We start from the raw sequence: 24,751 nt of genomic DNA, 5'->3' as shown, positions 1-24,751 counted from the left end.
CGAATTGAAAGCAATGAACAATCCCTCTTGACTTCCGTATGAAAACATGGGAAGTTCAGCAACCAAAACCTGAGGAGAACGCAATAGGAAAAGATTAATTTCGTACGCATTGCAAAAGATAATAAAAGAATGTTTGTGGCACAGTGAATGTCAAGTGTGTATTTAAAAGAGAAACAAATCATACAATATTCATAAACAGAGAAAATTCGTACATATTTTTTAATCTCTTTGTAGACGCTGTAGAAATCGGCCATCATCTAGCTTTTCTGTTGAAGTGCTGAAGTGGAAAATATCTCTGCAGACGACCCTTTACCCTTCAAAGCTTCAATGTCATACGATGCCAGGCTGCGTGCTTTCCCTACATGCTCTCACGAACCGTACTCGTAAACTGGTTTATTAATATCTATATTGTGTGCATGCATGTGTGTACACGTGTTTATATATGCGCGTAGGTAATGGTAGGTCAAGCCCTAAAAAGAAGTGAGCGAATCAGTCCAAGATTTCTCATCAATGACAGCGTGAGTTTAGGTTTCCATGGTGTCATCGGTAGTCGTGAAAGAACTCTACCGCTGGCGTTCCGTAAGTGGACACCACGCGGCTTTTGTTGTGCGAAAGAACTTGAACGGAGTCCCCTTTTTTTGAAAATTTCCGCCTCCACATGCCTTCTTATATTTGGGAGGATGGAGGGTGGGGGCACGAATTACGTCATCTGCTCCCCTCCCCCTTCTCAAATGGCGACAGTATTTTTCCGCAGTACCACGGATGTCAAACAACTTGAAAGAATGTACGAAAGTTCATTGCCCTGTCGAGTTATCACACCTGGGCCGCGTTTCATGAAATGTGTCAGTCACTGGCAATTTTTAAGGCTACATAAATCTTTGCATCTGATTGGCTGAGAGCGAATTTGTCAGTGAAATGTCATTGACAAAACATTTGATGAAATACTCTACAGAGAATGTAATTGATCCTCTGATTATTAGAATACAAACCTGGAATACAGCCAAAAAAAGAGTGCGCCAGAGAGTAACATAGAAGGGAAAATACAAATTTAATTGATTGTTGCAGATAGGCCCAAAATATGAAATCTCATGTTCAGCTACACCACGTATAATATACCGCCTGACCTTTGACCTAGCCAAATCCCAAAACCCTCCTGCCACGTACAAAGAGAGGCTACTCTTTTGCACACGCGCACAACGTGCACGCACACTCAGACTGATCACACCATCGCTGATCTTGCCCACACTTTTTGTTTTGTTTTGTTTTGCTTTGTTTTGTTTTGTTTTGTTTTGTTTGGAGAAAAAGAAAAGATGACATTTCCGTTTAGAGCATTCAAATTTGATTGATCATGGACTGATTGAATTAACACCTATAAGTGCGCACCCCAGGAGCCACGTTTTTAGCCCCCTCTGTGAAACTTGTGAGAGAGGTATAATGACCTTTAACCCCATGTGTCACACTCGTTTTGGTGGGGTCGTGGTACTTGACCGTGCGAGGCCCAATGTTGGGGTACACTTCTATCCAGAGAAGTCCCGCTGTCCCTTCCCGCATTCTAGGGCCATGTCGTGTTACGACCGGTCAAAGTGCGTTACCACGCGGGGTCTCGATCGCTTTTATTTTTTCGCATATTTTTTGGTAGTGTCGATTTCATTTACGTCGTCACCAATAAAATTATGTTATCTTCTCCTTGATAATGTCATAGTATCTGCGTTCATGTGGTTTGTAAGGGTACTGACCCCAACACAGCACCCTCCTTTTTTACGACCTTATCGTGAGTGGTGTACAATTATTTTTATAAAATGAATTACTTTTATGTTTATCTATCCTGCACGCTGTCTCTCAACGTGTGTCTTTAACTTCGGTTGCCTTTACAAACGATTCGTTTCTGTTTAAAAGGAAACAAAACCCCAAATGTCAATGCGGATTGAGTGAAAGCAGCAATACTAGGAGAACGCTTAAGTGACAGTTTGATAATTCATTCAAAAGATATGAATTTTTAAAGTTTCGGTACCGTCATTGCTGGAAAAGAAGACGACTAAATATCAAGACGCCATTTTGGACAGGAAGACAAAGAAAATGTAAGACGAATCCCACACAATTGCACTTTTCTTAAAAGAAAAGTGTTACACACACACACACGCTTATATCATTGTACATTCTCTTTTTATGACATCATTCGTGCATATACTTTATATTGTATTCTTTTAAATGCCTTTATCAGACGAATGAAAGACAAATCGAAAACTTGTACCACTTTGGATCATGTTCCCCGTTTTCTGTTTATCATGATGAAAATAAATAAACTATTGAATTGAATGGAATTGAATTGAATTGAATTGAATTGAATTGAATTGAATTGAATTGAATTGAACTGAATTGAACTGAATTGAATTGAATTGAATTGAATTGAATTGAACTGAATTGAACTGAATTGAATTGAATTGAATTGAATTGAATTGAATTGAATTGAATTATATCATTGGACTCTCACGGTCAAGAAAATGCGAGACAATAAACCACACCAAACGCAACAGATCACACAGATCGCCACTGGGGGCAGCAAACAAGCATGGGTAACACCAGTGTTACATCTTCATTAGATGTGAGGCGCCCAGTAACCTGGACGTTCCATAGAATCCCACTGAGAGGGAGCGCATGTCCGAAAACTCCCCGGTGCTTTCAGGCGTCATACTACTATGTCAATCTTTCTCGACCGAAAAGCACAGCCCTAATATTGTCAAGACGATAAAGGTAAAGGCCGAAGTTGCGGTGAAGCTGTTTGATTTTAAATCATATCCACACTGGTGACGGAGCGGAAACTCACGGCACAATTGTTTTCATGCTCCGTGATTACAAGCGATGCATTTTGTCATCGTTTTGTGATAAAATATCAAAGCGAGACGACTGTTTTCACCTTTCAGTGATTGTAAGGATATCAAGTGACAAACAGGATAAAAAGCAAACAGAGCCAGAAAAGCTATTTTGCAAGATATGTCTATGTCTTTATGCTATTGACTATTATTTCATCGTTGGGGTGACAAAACCGTGTATCTCAGATTTTTGTGAAAACCACTTTTTTGGATTGGTTATTTAGATAATCAGTAAAGTGATATCATGTCCAAATCCTAGTTGTGTCACCTCCCCCTCCCCCCTCCCCCCCCCCCCCTAAAAAAAAGAGTATTCAGAATATCGTCAGGTTTGTGCTAAGAAGGTTTTAAAACTTGTCGGCCTATGAATAGATGCGAAAAGTGGTAACTCCACTTCTCGTGTGTTTGTTTGTCTGTTTCTTTCTTTCTTTTTTTCGGATGCTATCTCTATATGCATCTCTTTTTGAATCTGAGTCAGATGCCACTATACACATGGTGATAAAACGCACATCGAAAGGAACTCTGGGTTCCTGTCTTATATAATTGTGTAAATATATCTCTATTTTGATGTGTTCCTTTTCTGTCTTCTGAAGGCATACAGATGAATGAAGTGAGATATATATTTTATTCTCTAATCACTTCCTTACGTTGCCATGACTTTAGAATAGTACTTGTCATCAACCCTCATCCAGTGAGATGGATTTGCGAGTAGTAAGCATGGAGGACCATTAAGGAAGCTCATAACTAGTAATGTACCGTTTCTCTTCTGTTATGCTCACAAGATGGCTCGTAATTTACGTGGGAGTGATACCCCTCACTGAAATAAGACGCGGCTTGGACCAAACGTTGACATACACCGTTTATTGTACCGCCAGATTTGCCTATCCATAGATAGATGCCTAGTAGTAGAATGTTTGTTACAACCTTAAACCCCAAGGATCTACCTCTCCCAAGTAACATCGGCATCGTATCTAGTATACTTTTATCATTTTCAAAAACAGCCCTAAAAAAGCGCACCAACTCCTCCCCCTCCCCTCTCAATCTCTATATTTCTGCTTGAAGGTTGAATGTCACTCATCGAGTCTCGGAAGAAAAATTAACAGGCTACCAAGGGAATTTAGATGATCTTGAATCTGAATATTGCAACCGCTGAGGGACCCACAAGTTGAGGTGAACGAATCTCATGAGGGAGAGAGATTTGATCGGAAATCAATGCCTTGTCACGAACGCAGGGATGCTGGTTCTGCAGAATGTAATATAGTTCCATTCATACAGATTGTTAAAGTCATTATGGTTTAACCTACGTATTTGCTCCTCTTTCCGCCCCCCTTGTCCCATCCTACCCCGCCCCACCTCCTCCACGAACTCCCCTCTCCCTCTCCCACTGACTCTACCTGCATTGACCTGTCTCGCTCTCTCTTTTGCGATGCCTTTAAGTCGCGACCCTAGCAACAAAATAACACAGGACAGATTATTAATGTCATATGGATTGACCGACGTGAAGTCAGTTTACCCTACTTTCTGCCCCCTACCCTCATCCCCCCCCCCCTTCTCCATATCTCTCTCTCTCTCTCTTTATCTATCTATTCATCTATCTAGCTCTCCCTTAACCTCGTTATTTCTTTATTTTTTCCTTTCACCCTTCACCCTGTCTATATGCCCCTGTCTTTTCTTGTCCCGTATTCAATTATTTTCTCTGACGAGACAGACGAGTCCCTGATATAAATTCCAAAGTCGAATAACTTGTCTGGGCAGCGTGACCCCGGCGCACCCCCGACGTTTGTTTCTACCAACACGACCGCCGGGGTCAAGCCTGCTTTTAGTTGACGACGATAGAGTGAGTTTGCGTGTGTGAGTGACGGGCGGGTGTATTGGGCAAAATGTGGAGTGGCTACGGCGGCCATGTCCGAGGTGAAGGGGGCAAGGGAACGGCAGAGTCCGTCTAGCGATGCGTCCGGAAGCGCTTTTCAAGCAGGTCCTAAAAACACTTCCGGATTACTGTAATGTAGTGGTGAGGGGTCCCTGGACTCTTAAAACAGGATATGCTGAGGTCGCGTTCTACCAAATGCCCACCTTGGTCCAGGTGTAAATCCGGGTATTTTGCTGGACCTGGGGGTAACGACAATAATGGCAGATCCCTCCCGAAGACTAAATCTAACACTGAGCAATCTTCCCTCGGTCGGTTAGCCCATAAAAACTTATGATGCCGTATTACTGGTTTTCACAGTTTTTATTCAGTGTTTCTCATTCTGTGCATTTAGAACTCCATCATAAAAACTTTATGTATGAGAAACGTATGATTACACAATTCTCTACGGTATCATAATTATGTTTGAGTTATACCTACTGGACGTCTCAGTCATGCTTTGATTCTTAGCTATAACCATCTGAACAAAATGTACATGACATATTTCATGTACAAACTATTTCTACACATCAAATCTTGTGTATAATGTATGTATATCCATTTTTGTGACTAGATGAAATCAAGTAAAAAAAAATTAGACAACATTTTATCGTGGTTTGGTTAAAAACAAATGTACTGTTTAATGACTTCGTTAGTCTTCCCTTCAGTTTCTGTACAGCGTCATTACTTTTCACTTGATCATGTTGATTGATTCGTCACTTTAACGCTGCTACACATGAATTATAATCTTGCCAATGCGAGTGTGTTCAAAACACCATTGTAAGGAGAGAAGAGAGAGATTGTGGCAATATGTTTCTCGCAGATAAAGCCAGCTATATCTTTATCTTCCTCAAGGTGATCAAGTATCCTTCCGAGTGTTTATCGCAAACATTATTTTTGTTCCGAGATAGTCCGTCTGTGCAATGAAGAGTTGATGTACGCCCACACACACACTCACAAACACGCACGCGCACATACTCACAGACAACCTCACAATGTAGTGTCATGCACTATACAAGTCATTCCCACTGAGTCCGAATAACAGCATAATAGACGATAGATAGATGGTATTGCGAAGAAATATAAGGCTCATGTTTATCAATAATCCGCGGACTGTGCCAGCGTGGGGATTCATGATGTGAGGCCTAGCTCATTTCGCTGCCCCCTGGTATACATTCGAAAACCACGAATAGCACCGGTCAGCGAATATATGCATCAAAGCCGTCAATACCCTCATGGGTAACCGTCGTCTTCCGTTGAAATTCTCCGCCTGTGTGTGTACTACACATTGAAAGTATTGAAGCTGTGTGCAAGTCGTTACGGGGATTCTTGAATAGCTCCTTGGTACACCCACGCTACCAAACTTTTAAGAATAACTTCGAAATAATCATGTTTCGTTTCAGCGCATTTACTGGTGATTTACCTACGATGATTGTAAAGATAATTATAAGATTGTCTCATCACCCGTGGTGGTCTCACCGGTTTTATTACTGGTCTCCTCGACGCTCTTTAACGTTTCATTACCATTTTACCATGCATATATACACATTTTCTTTTCGAGATAGACTTAAATAGACGAGACGTCTTGTCCAAAGAGATTCGTTCATCAGCTATGGCAGAGTCGGGAACTCAGAAGCTGTAAAATATTTTCTGTCATAACAAACGACTTTTGCTGTGAATGTTTTATTCTAAAACCTATTTCAATTCTCTTATGTTTGCGTGCTCTCTTTTATATCGGAACAGAACCATAGTACAAGACCTAGATCTAAGGATGTCCGTTGTAATATTATGAAATAAAAAGATAAAGAAATCACAAGAGAAAAAAAGAATGAAAAAATCGACGAGCCCGTGAGGCTGGAGTTGGGGGGGAATGTTTGGGAAGAAACATGGAAACGTGTATCTCATTACGTGATTAGGAAGAGCGCGGTTTGCATGTAACGTATCGGTTTCTGCTATCGATACTACCACCATGCTATCTTCGAACGTCGAACGAAGATGCGGTCAGGTTTATTACGAACGAGTGTCTCCGCCTTGCATGCCGTACCGTTCCGGGCGTGTGAGAGAATACGTCGAGGCTGTGCAAATCGATCTGATTATGATCGATTATTCCCCTCCGCACGTATGGACGACGAGCTCGCAATTCAAAGCCAGTGCATACATCATCCTGCCATTTCTCCCTCTCACCCCCCCCCCCCTCTCTTTCTCTCTCTAAACTCTCCCCTCCCCCTCTCTACACATATATATTTCTCTCCCTATCTCTTTATTTCTCTCTGAGTCTGATTATTAGAGCTGGGCATCATACCTGTTCTTCATCATGAATTTTGCTCGAAGAAAGGGTTACAATTTTTTTCCATGACTTTCCCCCCTCCAACAGAGCATTCCAATTTTATTTTGAGATAGACAACCTTCGCAAACATCAAGCGTGTATAGTTTACATCTCTTCTTGTAATCACTTTCTTTCGCCTTTCACACAGCAGCTTTGTTTTTTATCCATTTGCTCGTTATATCTTCTCTCGAACAACAAATTCTCTATATGAATAATTTCAGCCAGAAATCGATTAATTCAAATTGCATCTGAATTGATTTTGATTTGATTTGATTTAAATGTTGACACAACTGGGATAGTTTGGTGATTGAGACACTAGCTAGTGATGTACTGTGAGCGAAAAAGATCATTGAAATCCAGCGCTTGACAATAAAATGACGATTAGCGAAACCCCAACAAACGCCCTATATCCATATCTACCGAAGACGAAAAAATCCATGTAGCTTGCATTTGCAGGATATACTGAATTGCTTTAAAATAATCTAATTAATTTCTCCAAATATCCCGTTACTAAGGTTTGGCTTGTAGGACAATACGTACCTACAAGTACCATTTCACAACTAAAAAGGTCAACAGTGTATGTATTGCATCATAAATGAGGGGAAATTGAACCAAAAAAGTATAACATGCTCTTATAGCGTGCTTGCGGCAAAAAAGTTACTGTCAGTCGCTACTTAGAGTGCATACGTTCTTTCGGAATTAAGTGCATACGATTTATCTCGTTAATTTCCCCTTCGTCCGTTTTTTTCAAAGGATTTAAAGGCTGAAAACCGGAAATTCGATTCCGGGGGAAATTTACGCTTGATAGGGCGGAATAGAAGGCATATAGATCGCGCGCTGCCCTCCCGCAAAGCATTGATAAAATTGTGGCCTGGCTTTGAGTGAAGACAGTTGTCCAGATCCTAGTGACGTCACGTAACTCCCCTAGCAACTTGGTATTCCTGGATTTAAAATAGACAGGCACAAATATAAAATATAGAAGAAAAAAAAAATAAAATCACAAATCTAGTCTGTGATCCGATGGACACGCACGCCAATAATAGATGCCGATCCCCCCCCCCCTCTCTCTCTGTTTTTATCAATTCTTAAGTTGTCCAAAGGAAAGCTGGTGTCCACTTTTTATAGATTGTGGCAAAATCAATGAACCACTGAAGTATACCAGTAAAGTGACTTTACCTAATACGAACGGTGCCTTCACACGCACACATTTGTTTTGCCATCACTATATATATATATATATATCTCAACTGCCCTTTTGCAGCTGAAAGCTTCATTCAAAATGATCTTTCGTTGTCATTTATAAAGTAGACGACATAAGGCCTCCATACAATGAAATGTTAAAGAACATGTACTTCTAAGAGGAAATCAATGTTTATTTGATGAAAATTGGTTTTGAAATGGCTGAGATATGCAAAAACAAAGTTAAGCAAAGCGATCCTGATAAAATGAAGTACCCACCTTTTTTTTTCATGGAAAAACGTTGGAACCCTGAAGTCCCACCTCAGCCGAAACTGTATCGTCATTTTAAACCGTCCCCTTTGCACTTTGCACTGGATTCATCACAATGCTCATACTTAGCGGTCAATCTAGATGGGTGACGGAATTTTTAACTGCCTGACTGCTGAAGATTCTCTTTAAGCCCGCGATAAAAATCGTCCCTCACGGTCAGATGGCATGCATCGATCGTCCCTATAAAGGAAATGTAATCTTCCACGCTCTGGAATTGTTCTTCTGACATTTACAAGGCCTAATTTTGTTATCATGGCGGGCGCATTCCATTGTGATGAGGTCGTGGGGAATCTTTCTGCTGGTGTTGTTGTTTTTTGTCCAAACCATATCTCTAGCGTGTCTAACTCCCCCCCCCCCCCCCCCCACACACACACACACACACATACATATTTCTGTGCATCCCCACTCTAATGAAAGAAGGCAGAACAGTGTAAATACTGCTTCCTAGTTGCAGGCCAGTTAAGTGATGTATTGAAATTTGGTGTTGACGTCACAATGCGCAACGACTATTCGTGAAAACTTCGCTATCTTTATACGACGTTCGTGCTGTCAGTTAGTGCCAAGAATAACCTCAGGAGATTCGACGCTTGAAAGGTGAGAAAACTCGGAAGGGCAGGTGAAATGACCGTGATATCTTGTCGTCACGACACATCCGAAAATTGATCGCATCAAACAGACTGAGCTTGAGTGAGACCTATAGGTTCAAGTTTAGGCGAAGACCTGGTGGTACGGCAGGTGTAAAGTTGTGTAAAGTAAACTCGCCTTTGGCGCCATTCTGGTCCGTATAATTCATAAAACGTGATCTTCGGTCATATACTCCTTAGCGGTACTGAACTGAGTGACGTATTCATACATTTCTTGCGTTTCCTCAGACGTGCTGACGACATGATTTTCTAGTCGTCGTATCAGTAGTTCAACATTCACACGGACAGATAACGTTCTGGAATGGACGTGGAAGTAACATGGTCCACCCCCCCCCCCCATCGCCAATATCTATACATTTCAGACTAGCATCAGAAGATGTCAGAGCGATCAAAAATATTGCACACAATGATGCAAAGTACAATATTCATTACATTCCTATAGCCAACGAAAGTAATATAGAGGGCATACATGAAGAGAACATATCATATCATGTGAAGAGTTTGTTCGCAAAAACCGATAAGTCCATATTTGCCAAATGAAGATATTTGCGGTTAAAGGTCAAGAAAAATACAAAGAATGATAAGAAAATTTTTGCTTCTTTTGACCATAAGTTCAAAAATGTACCTTTATATGTAGTGGCCAATATATCATTTAAAAGGTATTATTTTGTACTTTATGACAGAGACGGTACTTCAAAATCTTCAAAAATGCACTTATCGGTTTTTTGCGAACAAACTCTTCATTTTTTATATTACATTAAAATAATAGGTGCCTATTGATACAGAGAGAGATAGAGACAGAATGCACTGAACCGCTGTACACGTAATGTACCTCTTGTATCAGGATTGTGTGTGCGTGTGTGTGCGTGTGTGTGCGTGTGTGTGCTAATACACACACAACCATTATAGGCATTACGCGTATACATTTTCTGTCTGCATATATTCATACACTTATCTTTCTATATATCTCCCTTCATGCTTTCATGCCTGCATACACACCCATTCATGGCGAGCCAAAGCATATGGCAAAGTCATTGAAAAGACAGACGACATGCCTTCAGAGAGCGAACAATGGCGCAGAAAATATGACTGGCTTGGACGCCGCCAACACCGGGTCGTCTGTTTAAACAGCGCGCAGGGTTTTCCATACCTGTGAACTTTAACTTTGCTCAACGCTGTACACTATATACGGCGGATGATTTCACATGGTAGGGCCTATGCTATGAAAGTATGTGTATGTGAGAGAATGTATACCCTGGTTATGATCCTGTAAATGAGGGACACATTTTCATTATTATTATGTATGTAGACAGAGTAACATCAAAATAAGATCCAAATCATGTTTACACAAAAAGGGAGATAAATTCCCTGGGAAAAAGAGGGATGAGGCTAGAGTGGCAAAAAGAAAGAAGAAAGTATATATATATATATATGTATATATATTACATATATATATATATATATATATATATATATATATATATATATATATATTATATTATATCATTCTTTCTGTGTCAGGGTCTTTAGACAAGGTGTACAACACCATAGAGATTTCTATGCCAATCTTCACTTAAAGCGCACTAGGGATTAAACTGCAGTTTGCTGTTTCCATGGTCCATGCTACTACAAACCCCCAATTTCAAATTCATTCATTCATTTCATTTCATTTATTTCTTTGGAAACAATCTTTCTTAAGTAACAATTCGGGGCCTTCTACGATACTTCAACTAAAATATGTTCATTGTTTCAAATGTAAACAAATGACGTGTATTTAAATTTCATTTGGATATGCACAAGTTACATTGTATGATTTGTTTATATGCAATTGTCATATTATATGCTTTGGCCGGAAATGAAATGAAATGAAATGAAATACTCATCTCACTTTACGATTTATGATCTGACAAAAGTATAATACATGACAATGTAATCCTACCCTTTAGTTAGTAGTCAATCAGATAAACATTAAATATCGCATTTTGATAGATTTCCGCGAAGCAGTTAATTTCGTAATCAATATGCAAAGTTTTGTAATATAATGACAACCTCTAGAATCGTGTGATGCAGTTCAGTTGAAGAATGTTAAAAGAGAAGGGGGAAAAGATAGACATACGATACAGACAGACGAACCTATATTACACTGGTAGATTGTTTTCACAGTTGGCGCTGCCTATTCAGGCCTACAGTAAAGGAATAATGCACGCTCGAACTGTCACCGCGTATTGATGGTGGTGTCAACATTAATCTGAATGAGGTCGTATGGTAATCGTATGAGATAACATCGTACGGTATGCTGTAGCATGATCTAATTGCAGTGACTTTTTATTACGTCTGTTGATGAATGTACAACTGAAAGATTATTGTCATTTAAATTTCGCACAGGTCTACTTCAATGTCATTCGGCGAAAGAATAAAAATGGCATAGTATTTGCTTCATCATCCGTGATGATGTCCCTTAAGCTACTAGAAAAATAGTCATTATGGTCTGACGCCTCTTTGCGTCGCCTCTCTCAAGACTTTACACACGTGCTCATCTTCCATTGGTTGATAATGACAGTCCTCTGGTCTCCATATGATATTACATGTTATTATTATTGCTATTGATAACATTATGGTCATTATTATTATTATCATTAACTTTGATTTATTTCAACTCTCTTTGTAGTAGTTTCGAGCCCCATTGCACAGGATCCTTATTTATAGTGAATAATTCATAATGAATGTACAAACATTATGCGTGTACACATGTGTATAAATCGCTCATACGTTGAATATGTCGAATATTTTGTTTGGATCGTCATAAAGTATTCGAAGATCAACTGGTGACGTCCGGTAGATTTACCTATACACATCTTATGTACAGAAACATTATACAAAAGAATGTATTATGCACGTTCATTAGGTGTTAGGGACATGCAAGGCGTAAGCAGTGACGATATTCTATGTGTTTTTAGATAAAGTGTAGGGATTTTTTCGTTATTACACTTCATAGTTTTTTTTTTCTATAATGGCCAATCCTCTGTGTGCACAGTCACAACCAGTGACTAAGTATAATACTAATATACGTTGCGTTTTCTTGCGTGGTAAAGCCAGCCATTACCCGCACTAATGCATGCGTGCTTTTATCAACTGTTCCGCAAGGTAAATTTCGGACCTGTTCTTTTCGAACAATACCCATTTTTCCCCTTTTTTGGCTTCGTACACCTCATGGGTTTTATGCCTGTCTGTGTTTCGATGTTTATTTATTTTCTCTTCTTCTCTTTTTCCTCTTTTTTTTTCTCGGCAAAGTTCAACTGTATCCAGGTTATTTCAATGACATTCAATGAAACAGACAAAAAAGTGCTATACACCATGAAACGCAAAACTTCTCTGCTGACTTAGTGCACGTTATTTATCTTGTTGTCGCTATCGATCGTTTTGTTTGCTTGTTTGATTGTCCATCCGAACAAATGGCTTGATAGCTCATATTCAGCTGCACCGATATAGCTGGTCTTCCATGAGGTCCAGCTGGCTGTGTGGCGGGACCACTCCACCAGTCCACCGGGATATACACCTGGCTCTTTGCTATAATTATGAAGGAATGAAGCGGGATCTTTCACGCGCTTGAGTTGTGACTCTCTCTCACACACGAGACCTCTATCATTGTCCTAGTAAAGCGGGGTACATAGTTTTTTGCCTCTTACTAGAGGGGACGGTATGATTACATACATTTAATAGACTCGGGAATCGAACCCGAGTCATGATAATTTGGGAGGCAGACACGTTTACTGATTGACCAAAATCGTATTATCAACAAATGTCGTAAATTGTTGATGGTGTAAAAATGTTTCACGAAAGAACAACTACAACGATCGGTTTCCTTCGAAGGGGGAAGGGAATTGCAAGGAGGGGTGGAGGTGTTAGGAAGAGGGGGAAAGGAGGGTGCATTCGCAGGGGACAACGATGCAGGAGAGCACAGGGCTGCATGGATGTCTCGCGCAGCGGGTGAGCACGTTTTGCTCATTTTAAAGGAAATAATGTTCGTTTTCTCAAAATGGAAGGGGTTCTCAGGTTGAGCCGTTTCCATAGTGATATCCCGTGACGCGTTCTGCATACAAGGCCGTGCAACCTGTCACAAATATCACTGCATGACTTTACCACGTCTACGATTCATGAACGAATGTTTGGTTGGTCTTCTTAAAGGCTTTGCGAAGTGAAATTCACATCCTGTATAAATGGCAAATCCATTCTCAGTATCAGCTATCAGAGAGGGGTTATAACCGTGCTTCTCACTGATTGCTTCTCGTGTCTTCCAGTCGGTCAGGATACAAGAAAAAACTTAAAATCAGTTCTTCGTTATTCGGCAGCCCATAGGATCTGGTGTTCGATTGTAATGGGTTAATAGAAGAGATTATTATGCCAAATGAAGAGAACAAAATAACAACGCAAAGTCTTGACATGAGGCTAAGCTTGCTCTTCTTCGAGAACATCTGTAGCTGCACGAAGGACTGTAGAGTCTGCTTCTGCATTTAATTAGCCACTCCCTTCAGTGTTGCGTAGATAATGACTTAGGCCACATGCCAACCAGGAAATAAGAGGCACATTACAGGGTGGTAGTCCTGTCTAATCGTACGGTTGCCCTGTTCAAATCAGTAGAACCGATAGAGTAAACGTCTAAGGTGGTGTTCAAAAATCCGCACCATCTAATTTTGAGGCGAATCCAATACGTCCCTGTGGGCGTCAAGCTTTCCTACCTCCCTCTCCCCCCCCCCCCACGAATCTCTCCCCCCCCCCCTCTCTCTCTCTCTCTCTCTCTCTCTCCATTCTATCCATCTACCTTTTATATATCTCTTTCTCTCTTTTTTCTGCCACCCGATTCGGTATCTTTCTCGGTGAAGTCTTGGTGAAAATGGAGATTGTTTGTCCCAAATGTTATAGAGCTGTCTCCCCTTATACTCGACGGTTGCGAAGGAACCCCCCAAGCCCCTACACCATCCGAAACGGAAATTGGTGAATCAATTCAGCCCGAGCCTGGCGGGGCGGAAAGCAAGCCAGGATGGTGATGGGGAGGGGTGATGGAAGACCAAGAAACAAACTTTTAAAAGAAGAGAGCTGGGAAAGGGTGCATTGGGAGCTTTATTTTTTTTTTTTCTGGTTGATATACATGTTATGGTCAAGAAAAATCCTCTAATCTTGAGTAAGCATCTTTGTTTGGCTCGAAAGGAAAGAACCCAGAACAATGACACACCATAACTGTCTCCTCAGCTCCTCAACTACTGACTTCTCTCTCTTTTCCCTCCTTTCTCATACGAAAACCTTTCAAACAGAATGCGGTCCCTTTAAAAGAGAAACCATGGAAACCGAGCAGTACTCCGTCATAACTATTCTCGACATTGAGGTATTTCTCTCTAGGCATCTCCTAGTTGGACATGTTCAACCGGAATTTGGCTTTGATAGTATCAAATTTTAGTTATCATCAACATGAGGCCTGTGGTGTGCAAGACGAGGATAGAATGCTGTAAGTAAATTATTGTAAATGAAGACAAGACTTAAAATGACCAGAGGAGAGAAAACAGAGAAAGATGATGATGATGATGATGATGATGATGATGATGATGATGATGATGATGATAATGATAGTATATGATGGCGGTGATGGTGATGATGGTATATGATGGTGATGGTGGTGGTGGTGGTGATGAAGAAAGACAGATTGAAACAGGAGAAAGTGGTCGGAGAAGAAAAGACATAATTGTTTTATAACCCTCTACGTATTGACTGTCTCGCCAATCTAAATATTCTCCTGTACTTCGTCGGAATCTCTTTATCCAGTTATCTTATAACGATATCCGTTCGCACGGATAAAACTCTAAAAATATGCTTAAATCAGTAGTTTTACATACAGTTCCTTCCGGCGGCTACAAGTTCCTTCCTTGTTCTCTCCGTCTCTCCCTCTTTCTTTCATCCTATCTCTTTCTCTTTCTTCTACTCTCTATACAATACTGTTTCATGTTGTATTACAAATATGATTCGATATAATCTTTGATGGGGATTTGCATCCACGTACACTGTGGATTCCTGAATTATCAACGCAAACATGACCACATTCAATGCAAGTGGATTTTTTTTTTTTTTTTGGTTTTTGTTCGCGATTCACGAGCGATGACGCAAAGAATTTTATCGTTCTTTTCTCATGCTTTTGGGTCTGTTTTCTGCCCTACTTTAGCAAAAGGAAGCAAGTGACAAAAGTGACATTTCTCATAAAAGAGCAAAATGTATCTGTCATTTACACTGACGTCAATGGACTATCATGATGTCTTATCTAACATATCTCTTAGTAGGATAAGTATTTCTGCATGAAATTTGGCCTGGAAGAAGAGATCATTATGTGAATTATGAAAACATCAATAACTCAAATTCGGATGGTATGTCACCTGCTTCCTTTTGCCATGCTTTTGGGTCTGTTTTGATGGGGGATCAAACAAGGGCCCACGCAACCACCTTCCAAAACAAACACTAGTCAAAACACATGTGGAATCTACAGCAAAGAATGATTCAGGAGGGAGGTCAATGGCGAAGACCCGTTAAAAGCCTCCGAGATGGACTGGAGAATTCACAGTTCGTTTGCACCTTCGGGTCACGTCATTCGTCTCTCGACATTGATCAAACGGGAGCTCCCGATTCTAAAGGCATTATTTACCGTTTGCTCATGAAACAAAAGCCCAGCTTTAGTGCTTCAAAACAGTTCTAAGATGTGATCCAGGGATAGTAACAACCAGTATAAAATAGTTAATTATAATGAATATACCAATATGTTATTAAAGTTATATATTTTTAATTATATCATTTATGATTAAGCTCCTGTCATAGCGTAACGTCTCACTGTTGGTCTGACTTTCTCTTCCTCTCTTTGGCATTACGAACTTTACCTTGGTGGGGACTTGCACGTTTCTGGCCTCCATAAATCAACAGATGCTTCCCGGGTTGCCACACATACATCCATCGCGCTGACAATTCTTATTTTCTGTATCAAAGGCATTACACACCCATCATCAGATCAGTAAATAAATCTTCAGAAACCGCTACATTTGAAGAGGACGGGTGTCCCCCTCCCCCCCCCCCCCCCCGCCCCACCCATCACCCCATGTCATACACCTTTACATTCCTGTCAGTACACTTTTGTTTAATATCTGAACTCCCAATGAGAAACATCAGGTACAGGTAGACGGATTATGAAGAGAGAGGTGAAATTCGACCTTCCTGGTATGAATCTTCACACCCTGCCCCCCCCCCCTCCTTTTTTTTCTTGTCACGATGACGTGAGCAAAACAACAATGAAAAGGTTAAATCGAAGACTAAAAAAAAAAAACTTTTGTGGAAATGATTGGTAAGTTTCTACCATGACGACTGCGCGTGACTCTAGCCAGAGATCATCAGCATAAACAACTTTTTCCATCAAGATGAGAGCTCATACAAATCCATCCGCCTCTATACTTCCACCCAGAGCTACCCTTAAGCCCCTTCCTTCCACCTTCCACTCTCACCTGTACTGTACCCCAGCCTCTCCGCTATCAGCCCTGAATTCGCTTCATTTAATAATGGCCATTTGAGTGTTAAAAGTTTTCTGAGATCTGCATATTATGACCTGTTTATAAAGCCATTTACACCGTGGGAAGTCCTGTTTGACTTACAGCGCTTTTCCACACTTTGATCAGGCTACCCTTTGTGAACTTTGACTGCTAATTGGCACAGAAAAACTCCATAACGTTTTTCTCACTATACCCAAAGTCACTGGAACAGGAGAGGTTAAAGGTATAGGTAAAGGCATTGCTAGGTAGTTAATGGTATCGTGTACCATTGAAAGCAGTGATTTAAAAAATGCTCGAGTTATCACAATTGATGCATAGGGCCTATTTGCAAGTCAGTTGTATCATCACGAAACATCCTACAAAAAATTTTGCAATAAAGAGAAAGGAGATATCAATATTTTACAATAAATCAAACCTGTAGACGGTTTAGTCTAGAAACAATATTATTATAGCTATTTTCACATATTGTATATCTAACGATACTTAAATATAAGGAGGTATCACTATTTTTCTCAATAAATCATACTTGTAGACGGTTTAGTCTAGAATCAATTTTATAGCTATTTCTTGACATTTTGTTTATCTAACGATACTTAGCACTGATTATACAGATTAACATTTTTATATTAGTTGTTTCAATCTTTATCTCACAATTTAAAACTATTTTGAAGCACTGAAGCTGTTTTTTTTTTTGTTTCATCTGCAAATGGTAGATAATGCCTTTAAAGTGTCTTGCCCGTAACACAGTGCGCATTAATTTTGCTATGTAGCGATGTAGAAAAGAACCAAAAACGCGCAAAGTCTGAAGGCCAGACTATTAAGAAAATGACATAAAGAATCGGGTTTCGGATTTCATTAAAAAATTCCCCCCGGCCACAGTGAATCGTATTTCATCACCATGCAACATTTTCCATTGAATGATGAGGGCAAATTAACCCTATTTGCCATTGAACCATGCAGGAATGCAATATTTATCTTCTTCTTTCACTCTGGCAAAAAGAAACAATTTCTGTTAGTGGAAACAAATCGACAATAAACATTTCCATTCTCTGAATGCAAAAGATGAAGTAGCTGTCGTTTTCTTGACGGATATTTTTTCCTTAAAGAGGGTCTTTAATACAAAAAAGTGAAAAAAAAATGATGTTCTGACAGTCAGCAGTTCTAACGTTTCTGTTCAAACTTGAAAAGTTGAGTTCTCTTTTGAGCGTATCCCCACGTAGTCTTACTTAACATTTCATGCATTTTAACATAGCAGCATTTTATTCTATAATTTGGAATCAATATGTTGCATACTCGCGTTTCTTTTATATTCCATAGATCTGAGACAATAACATTTCAATCTTTACGAAAACAACAAGCAAATACCAAAGCTGTAGTGACACCCTAGAGCACAATAAGGTATATTCGTATAGAATGTAACATGACACTATGTATTCCTCTAAGGTTTGGTGAACGCGATCGACTGCTGGAAAGGAGACCACACGAAAACTCGCCTTTCTACTTTTTGTTTTTTAATATTGGCGCGAACACACACACACACACACACACACATACCCAGCGCCACCCGTCGCACGGGACAACATGATAAAACATTCATCAGAGGCTTGTCACATACACGAGCCTGTGTAAACACAAGAGATGTGGAGCAGTGATACTACACGAGGGGGAAAATCAACAACTGACTATTCGCACTATTTCACCTGTTTTCGCGGTTTTTCATTTCTTAAGTTTTGAACGGAGTTGGGTGGGGGAGGGATCTCACCTACATCATGCCAATGCGCTCCAATAACCAGGTTTTCCCCTGCCGTGAAAACAGGCATTTCACACCACTCCTCATCACAACCATGGCTACATAATGAACAACACAGTGTTTTACAATGTAATGCATTATAATTTAGCCTTTTGGGCTATACTATTTTGCATGTTCTTTCAATAAACCATTATCCACTCAGTTCAGTTCAATTTAATTCAGTTCATTTCAATTCAATTCAATTCAGTTCAATTCAATTCAGTTCAATTCAATTCAATTCAATTCAGTTACACAAATATTTCAAAAGAAAAAAAAAGAGAAAATTGCTACTTGTATGCACGAAACTGTTCAAATGGCGCTTAAAAAGGGGGGGGGGAGGGGGCAAAAATCCCGGTTAGTCGAAGAGTTGAAGTATGGCTTTTGGTGCATTACTTTCATTTCACAATGCCAATGGCACACAAGCATGTCGAGGAACTGGGTCAAAGGTCACCTCCCTGGACTCGCGCACACCGTCGGCTGTAACGTGACCTCTTCTTATGAACTTTACTCTCTCTCTGTCCTACCCCCTCCCATCCCCACCCCGCCCCCTTCCACCCCCATCCCACCTCGCCCCCTTCCGATCCTAACTTTCAACTCAGACCAGGCAATCCAAAGATTGCATGACCTCGATTAGCGTAAGCCATTGACAGTGATTGAGAGCTCATCACGCGGAACATAGAAACGCTCTTTGAAAAAAAAAAAAGGCTTATAATGATGATCATAAGAGCATGCTCGCATAATTCATGCTCTAACATACTCTCGTTCCCATGGCACCAACATTTCCCCTCCCCCTTTTCTTTAACATTCGTTCTTAGATCATGTCGCTGATATCATCTCCTGTCAGAGTGCGATAAATACACACCCCTTATTCCTCGCCCCCATCCCAATCAACCCCCACAAAAATTTAGGAAGCTTGGTCTTAACTTGATATTGGGATCATAACTCATGTTGTTCTTAACTTTAGCCTTTGTATGGCAGTTTGCTCGACGTATCGAGTTAGTAGGACAAGGATAACGACTCCGTTGACAACCTGCCCCAGATTTGCGCAACCAACCAAGAAGGTCTCAAGCCATATAATATGACGAGAAAGGGGAAGGGGTTATGAAATGTAACTTCTGTGAAAGCACCCACGTAGAAAGAATGTCAGAAAAAGATATCGAAAGTTGGTATGGACTCTGATTTAAAGGATGGATATCGGAGTGATGTTCGTAAATAAAGAAAAAGTCCGTTATTCTAAATCTATTATGAAGAGAACATGCATACTGTAAACGAACCTTCGGAATTACGAAGCTTATTTCGTTGTCGGATCAACGAACCTTCACAACGATAAACTTTTTTTTTCAAACTTCCGGATAATGTGGAATAACGAACCATATTTCATTTCCGGTTAATGAACCTTGAGAGTAACAGACCTACGGGATAATAAAACTGTAAGTTGATAACCACATGGACAGGGCATTGATCCGGGTCGTGGAGGGTGAATTTTTCTCATTCCCTGTGCTTACATAATAAATTATATACCGAGGTGATTTCATATCATTGTCCTCAAAAAGAAAGTGCAAATGGTTATGATTGAAAACGTTGAACTTGAAATTTGAAATTACGAAATCTTGCTTACCAGGAAGCAATGAAGCAGTTTGCTTAAAAGCATTATTTACCATTTGCACATGAAACAAAAACACAGCATTATAGAACTTCAAAATAGTTCGAGAATATGAGTGAGGGATAGAAACAACCAATGTATGAATTTGAATCAGAAAAACTGATTTTAAGTATTGTTAGATGTAGAAAATGTGAACAATAGTTGTGATAAAAATGTTTCCTGACTAAGCCATCTACATTTACGGTTTATTGAGAATACTGATATATCCTTATATTTTAGGTTTCATTGCTAAAATTTTATGTGGTAGGATGTTCTGTAGTACAACAAACCTACGCATATCCATCAAATGTGATATCTTGAACATTTTTAAAATCACTGCTCCCAAAGGTAAACTACACCTTTAAAGGACTCTCGTCACCTACAAGGCTACACTGATTGACCGGGTCGTTTTTATTTTTTCTGTCCTCCTTCCATCCCCAAGGGGAAAAAAATGAGGAAATGATTATGTAGTAGTATTGTTTGACCCATCAAAACCCCACAACTTGCGGCAGATTACGGATTTGATTGTGCTACACACAATGCAGAAGGTCATCACCTTGGCCGCCTTGAGCTGAGGCTAGTATCCCCCGCCAAAACACAGACATCAATACATCAGCCACTGTCAGCAAGAGTGATAACGAACTACAAGATATAGACTCTCATGTGTCTGGTTGGTTTCCAATTTCCAATACTCCGGGCTGTAACATTGAGCGAATGTTTGGACGATGATACACTTAATACCGCTATTGATTGACAAGGCAAACATGCAATCATGCACTAGCTCAGATACTCGCACGCGCACACACACACACAAACACCGTGTTTCCCTGATACCCTTACACAAAAATACACAGAAATAGCTATCATACTGAGGCAAGCAGATCTGAAGGTTGAGCTGTAAACATACAAAACAACAACCCAAAAAAGGCCATCAAAGTTGATATATCTTTTTAGAAAAAAAAAAAGGTTTACAAAAATGTTGTCGAATCCACTGTTTAGATTGTGGTCAAAATCTTTGAGCAATCTTAGAATTCTCAACTCGCGATGCTTAATGTATATATATATATATATATATATATATATATATATATATATATGACAACACCAGCCACGTCTATATGTTCAAGATTTGCTGTCAATATATCTATATACATATATATTTGCTTTTAATTGATTTAAACAGTTATTCACCCACGCATAAATGATTTCGAAAACAAAGCATGACGAAGCGGTTCAAAGACGGGGGTAATGGTAATGAAAGCAGGACGGAAGCGTGTAGTGCGGTTTTCTACATCACACCTCCGCTCCAAAACCCAGCCACCGCCGTAACGGAATATTACATATTACTTTAATATCACCCAGAATAAAAAATAAAAAAAAAATCAAAAAAAAATCAAAAAAAAAAAATCACCGGGAAGGTTAAATCCCATGACAATCACCCGTTACATCCATGAATGCATCTAATCAATGAAGACAAGAGAGAGACGATTGCAGTACAAATTGCTCTGCGGCAAACGTTATACATGACGAAGCGTAACTGAACATACATTTTGGGGATTTTGCTGACACAATAATGAAAGCGATTTCAAATTGCGGGTGTTCTCTGACTATAAACACCAAGAGATAAGTGCCTTGATGTTAACATATGATATAACTCGTATAAGTAAGAATTATTTTGCAAGTATGTATATGAAATACGTTACGCATTTTCAAAATGTGAACGTGTTTGCGTCCCCAAGGACAGTGCACTGTTACCAAGCGTCTCATTTTCGATCTAATATTAGCCCTCTACGGTCCAAGTTATCACCACTGAGGTCTAGTCACCGCTTAGTCATGTTCCTCTTCCGAACATGACTACTGCCGTGGAATGACGGACGGTGGCATGTGAAATCGCATCAAATGTTTATCAGGAGAATTGCTCGATATTATTTCGCATTCCCGGGAAAGCATATCTCCCTTTCTCAAAAGAAATCAACGGATGGCTGTGGATTGGGATGGTACGGGTGGTGGACAGCTAAACTCAGCTGGACTCCCCTCCTTAAACCCCCCCCCCCTCTCTCTCTCTCTCTCTCTCTATCTTTCTCTTTGTCAATTAAAGACCACTGAAAATTTGTTAAAAAGAGTCAAATATCTAACAATCTTAACAATGAGATTAAGCGCAGGACTTAGATTCAAAGGGTTGTGGGTTCGAAACCCACTGACGAATGCGTGATCATTTGACCAGTGGGTTGTCTCTGTGCCCAGTGCTCTATTACTGCAATGATAAAATTATTTTTCAGTTCTTTCTGGTAAATGCTGCTCATTAGTATGTTCGAAAGTGGCAAAACTACAATCGAAGCTTTCTGTTGGATGGTCGAAATTATCACGTCACCGTCCAACGCTGTTTTTAAAGCTATTTCTAGTTAATGACGCTATAATATATACGATACTAGAGCTACTTTTAATCACTGACTTTTCGTGGAATAAAAAGATTATCATATCTCCACCCCGAATATATTCGAATTGCAGTCGGAACGAGGCATTAGCTATCAAATGACTTACTCCACGATTACGTCATGCGATTGTAATAGCGTCTATTGCATAAGAGAGTGCACTGAGCGGAGGTAGTAATTTTGATTTAAGCAACATTTCATCCGTCTCAAGCCATTCAGAAAGAGTAAAAAGGTATATACATCACAAAATCTCCAAAGAGGATTCATTGTATATTATTAAAGCCTACAAGCCTAAATCGTTCGGCCTCGTCTTTAAATGCGCTAATGTTATACCTGTCTTATATCCAATAACCCCGATCGTAAAGCTAATAACAGACTGAAACTATTCAAGGTATGCTGTCATTCACTTGGATCATCTGCATGAATGTTCGCTTGCTTGCTTGCCTGTTGCCGGTGAAGGCTAAATCAGTGCAATGACTCAAATCTCGTGACGTCACGTCACTATGGAAACGACGTGAGGGACGCAAGACGCAACAATTTGATGACCCCCCCCCCCCCCCCCTCCCTCCCGTGCCTCCCCACCCAACGACAACAAGTGATATTTAAGGAACAGACCCATTAAATTACCAAACATGACAATCCGATAGGGTGGCATCTCCATTGGCCAGGTGAAAAGTCTTGAATTGGAGCAGATTTGGGGCATATGCAATAAAGACAAAATTTGCAATAACAGAAAGTTGCAAATAAACTTTTGATTACTTGACCAAAACTCATTAAAAAAACACCCACACACAAGGCAAAACAAAGCAAAACAAAACAAAACAAAAGTTCTAGTTGGTCGTTGTTTAGCTTGCGAATGTAGCAAGTCCTGAAAGTTGATAAGATCACCTCTCAAATAAACGTTGGGACATCAATAACGCCTGACAACGAAAGCCTGCAAACTACCCTCAACCAGGAAAAAGGGGAAAAGTTTACATGAAGGAAACATTATAAATGAGTCAGGACTATGACTCAACAATACGATCTCAGCATGACTTCAATTTTAGCGTCTTCTATTCGTCTTTGCAGATGAGTTCCCGGAAGATTTTCTTTACAAGACTCGAATAGCAAACAAATTCGACTTTATATGTAGCGTGACATTTAATAATGAGAGAGCGGTTCAATTTAGATCGGATATGGTTATGAGTCAACAAGACGGAGACGGGGAGAAAATGGGACAGAAAAAAAAAATGAGGTCTTTAAGAAAACTTAAAGTCGTAGATGATGGAGTAATAGATAAGACACTGCGGGCTAATGTCCACAGATTTCAAGAAGTCATCCACGCACTCCGTTCCGATCGTGACGACGCTTTGGGGTGCCATATTTCCAGAAAAAAAACACAACAACAACAACAACTTTGAACAGCCGATGCCTGCGAAGAGTATAATGACAATCTAAATACCATTTTGACAAGGCTAATGAAAATTGGCGGCTTAACGAAGACTGATGGCCAGATGTCGACGCGTGTCGATCATCATAATTATATCGAATAATTTAATTGTGGCCTGGGCCAAAAGATGAAAATAATACAGAGATCATGATATCGACTTACTGGCTGTATATGTCTGGTGAACAGCGGCAAGAAGAACGACGGATAGAATTAAGAACTTCATGATGCTTTCTATTCCTCCTTTACTCCTTCGTCTTTACGAGTAATTATTTCACGGCTGATCTCTCTGTTTTTCCTCTTTGCAGGACAGAACACAAGACGACTGCCGGTATACTGACTGTCAATCGTTTTCTTTGGTTGAAGAATATCGGGACGGCTGGCGATGGCTTTGTAAACTGCAATATGCCGATGCGATGGTATCGATATCCTGCAATGCAAGATCGTCTGCTCCAAATCGAAGTGAGTTTTAAGAGAGAGAGTGACAATGTGAGGGAGAGAAGGAGAGAGCGAATGAGAATCGACAATGTCCTTCCACCAACGACTACTGGACGACTTGTGAGCTGAAGTTACGCCGACCTGCCGATTTTATCAATAGGGAGCGATGATTATTGATCGCTTGAAAAAAAATAACCTGCA

General features: G+C 40.1%; 1 protein-coding gene across 1 annotated transcript in view; it reads right to left on the bottom strand.

Moving 5' to 3' along the window:
- LOC140240112 (carbonic anhydrase 2-like) overlaps nucleotides 1-24,383 on the bottom strand; it is a 63,655-nt gene extending 39,272 nt beyond the window's left edge. The window contains exon 1 of the mRNA XM_072319921.1: nucleotides 24,278-24,383. Coding sequence (XP_072176022.1) covers nucleotides 24,278-24,338 — 61 coding nt within the window. The 5' untranslated portion in view covers nucleotides 24,339-24,383. The remainder of the gene's footprint in view (nucleotides 1-24,277) is intronic.
- Nucleotides 24,384-24,751: the final 368 nt, after the last annotated feature.

This window comes from Diadema setosum, chromosome 16 (genome assembly GCF_964275005.1).
Source record: "Diadema setosum chromosome 16, eeDiaSeto1, whole genome shotgun sequence".
NCBI lineage: Eukaryota > Metazoa > Echinodermata > Echinoidea > Diadematoida > Diadematidae > Diadema > Diadema setosum.
This window is presented reverse-complemented; position numbering and strand designations above follow the sequence as displayed.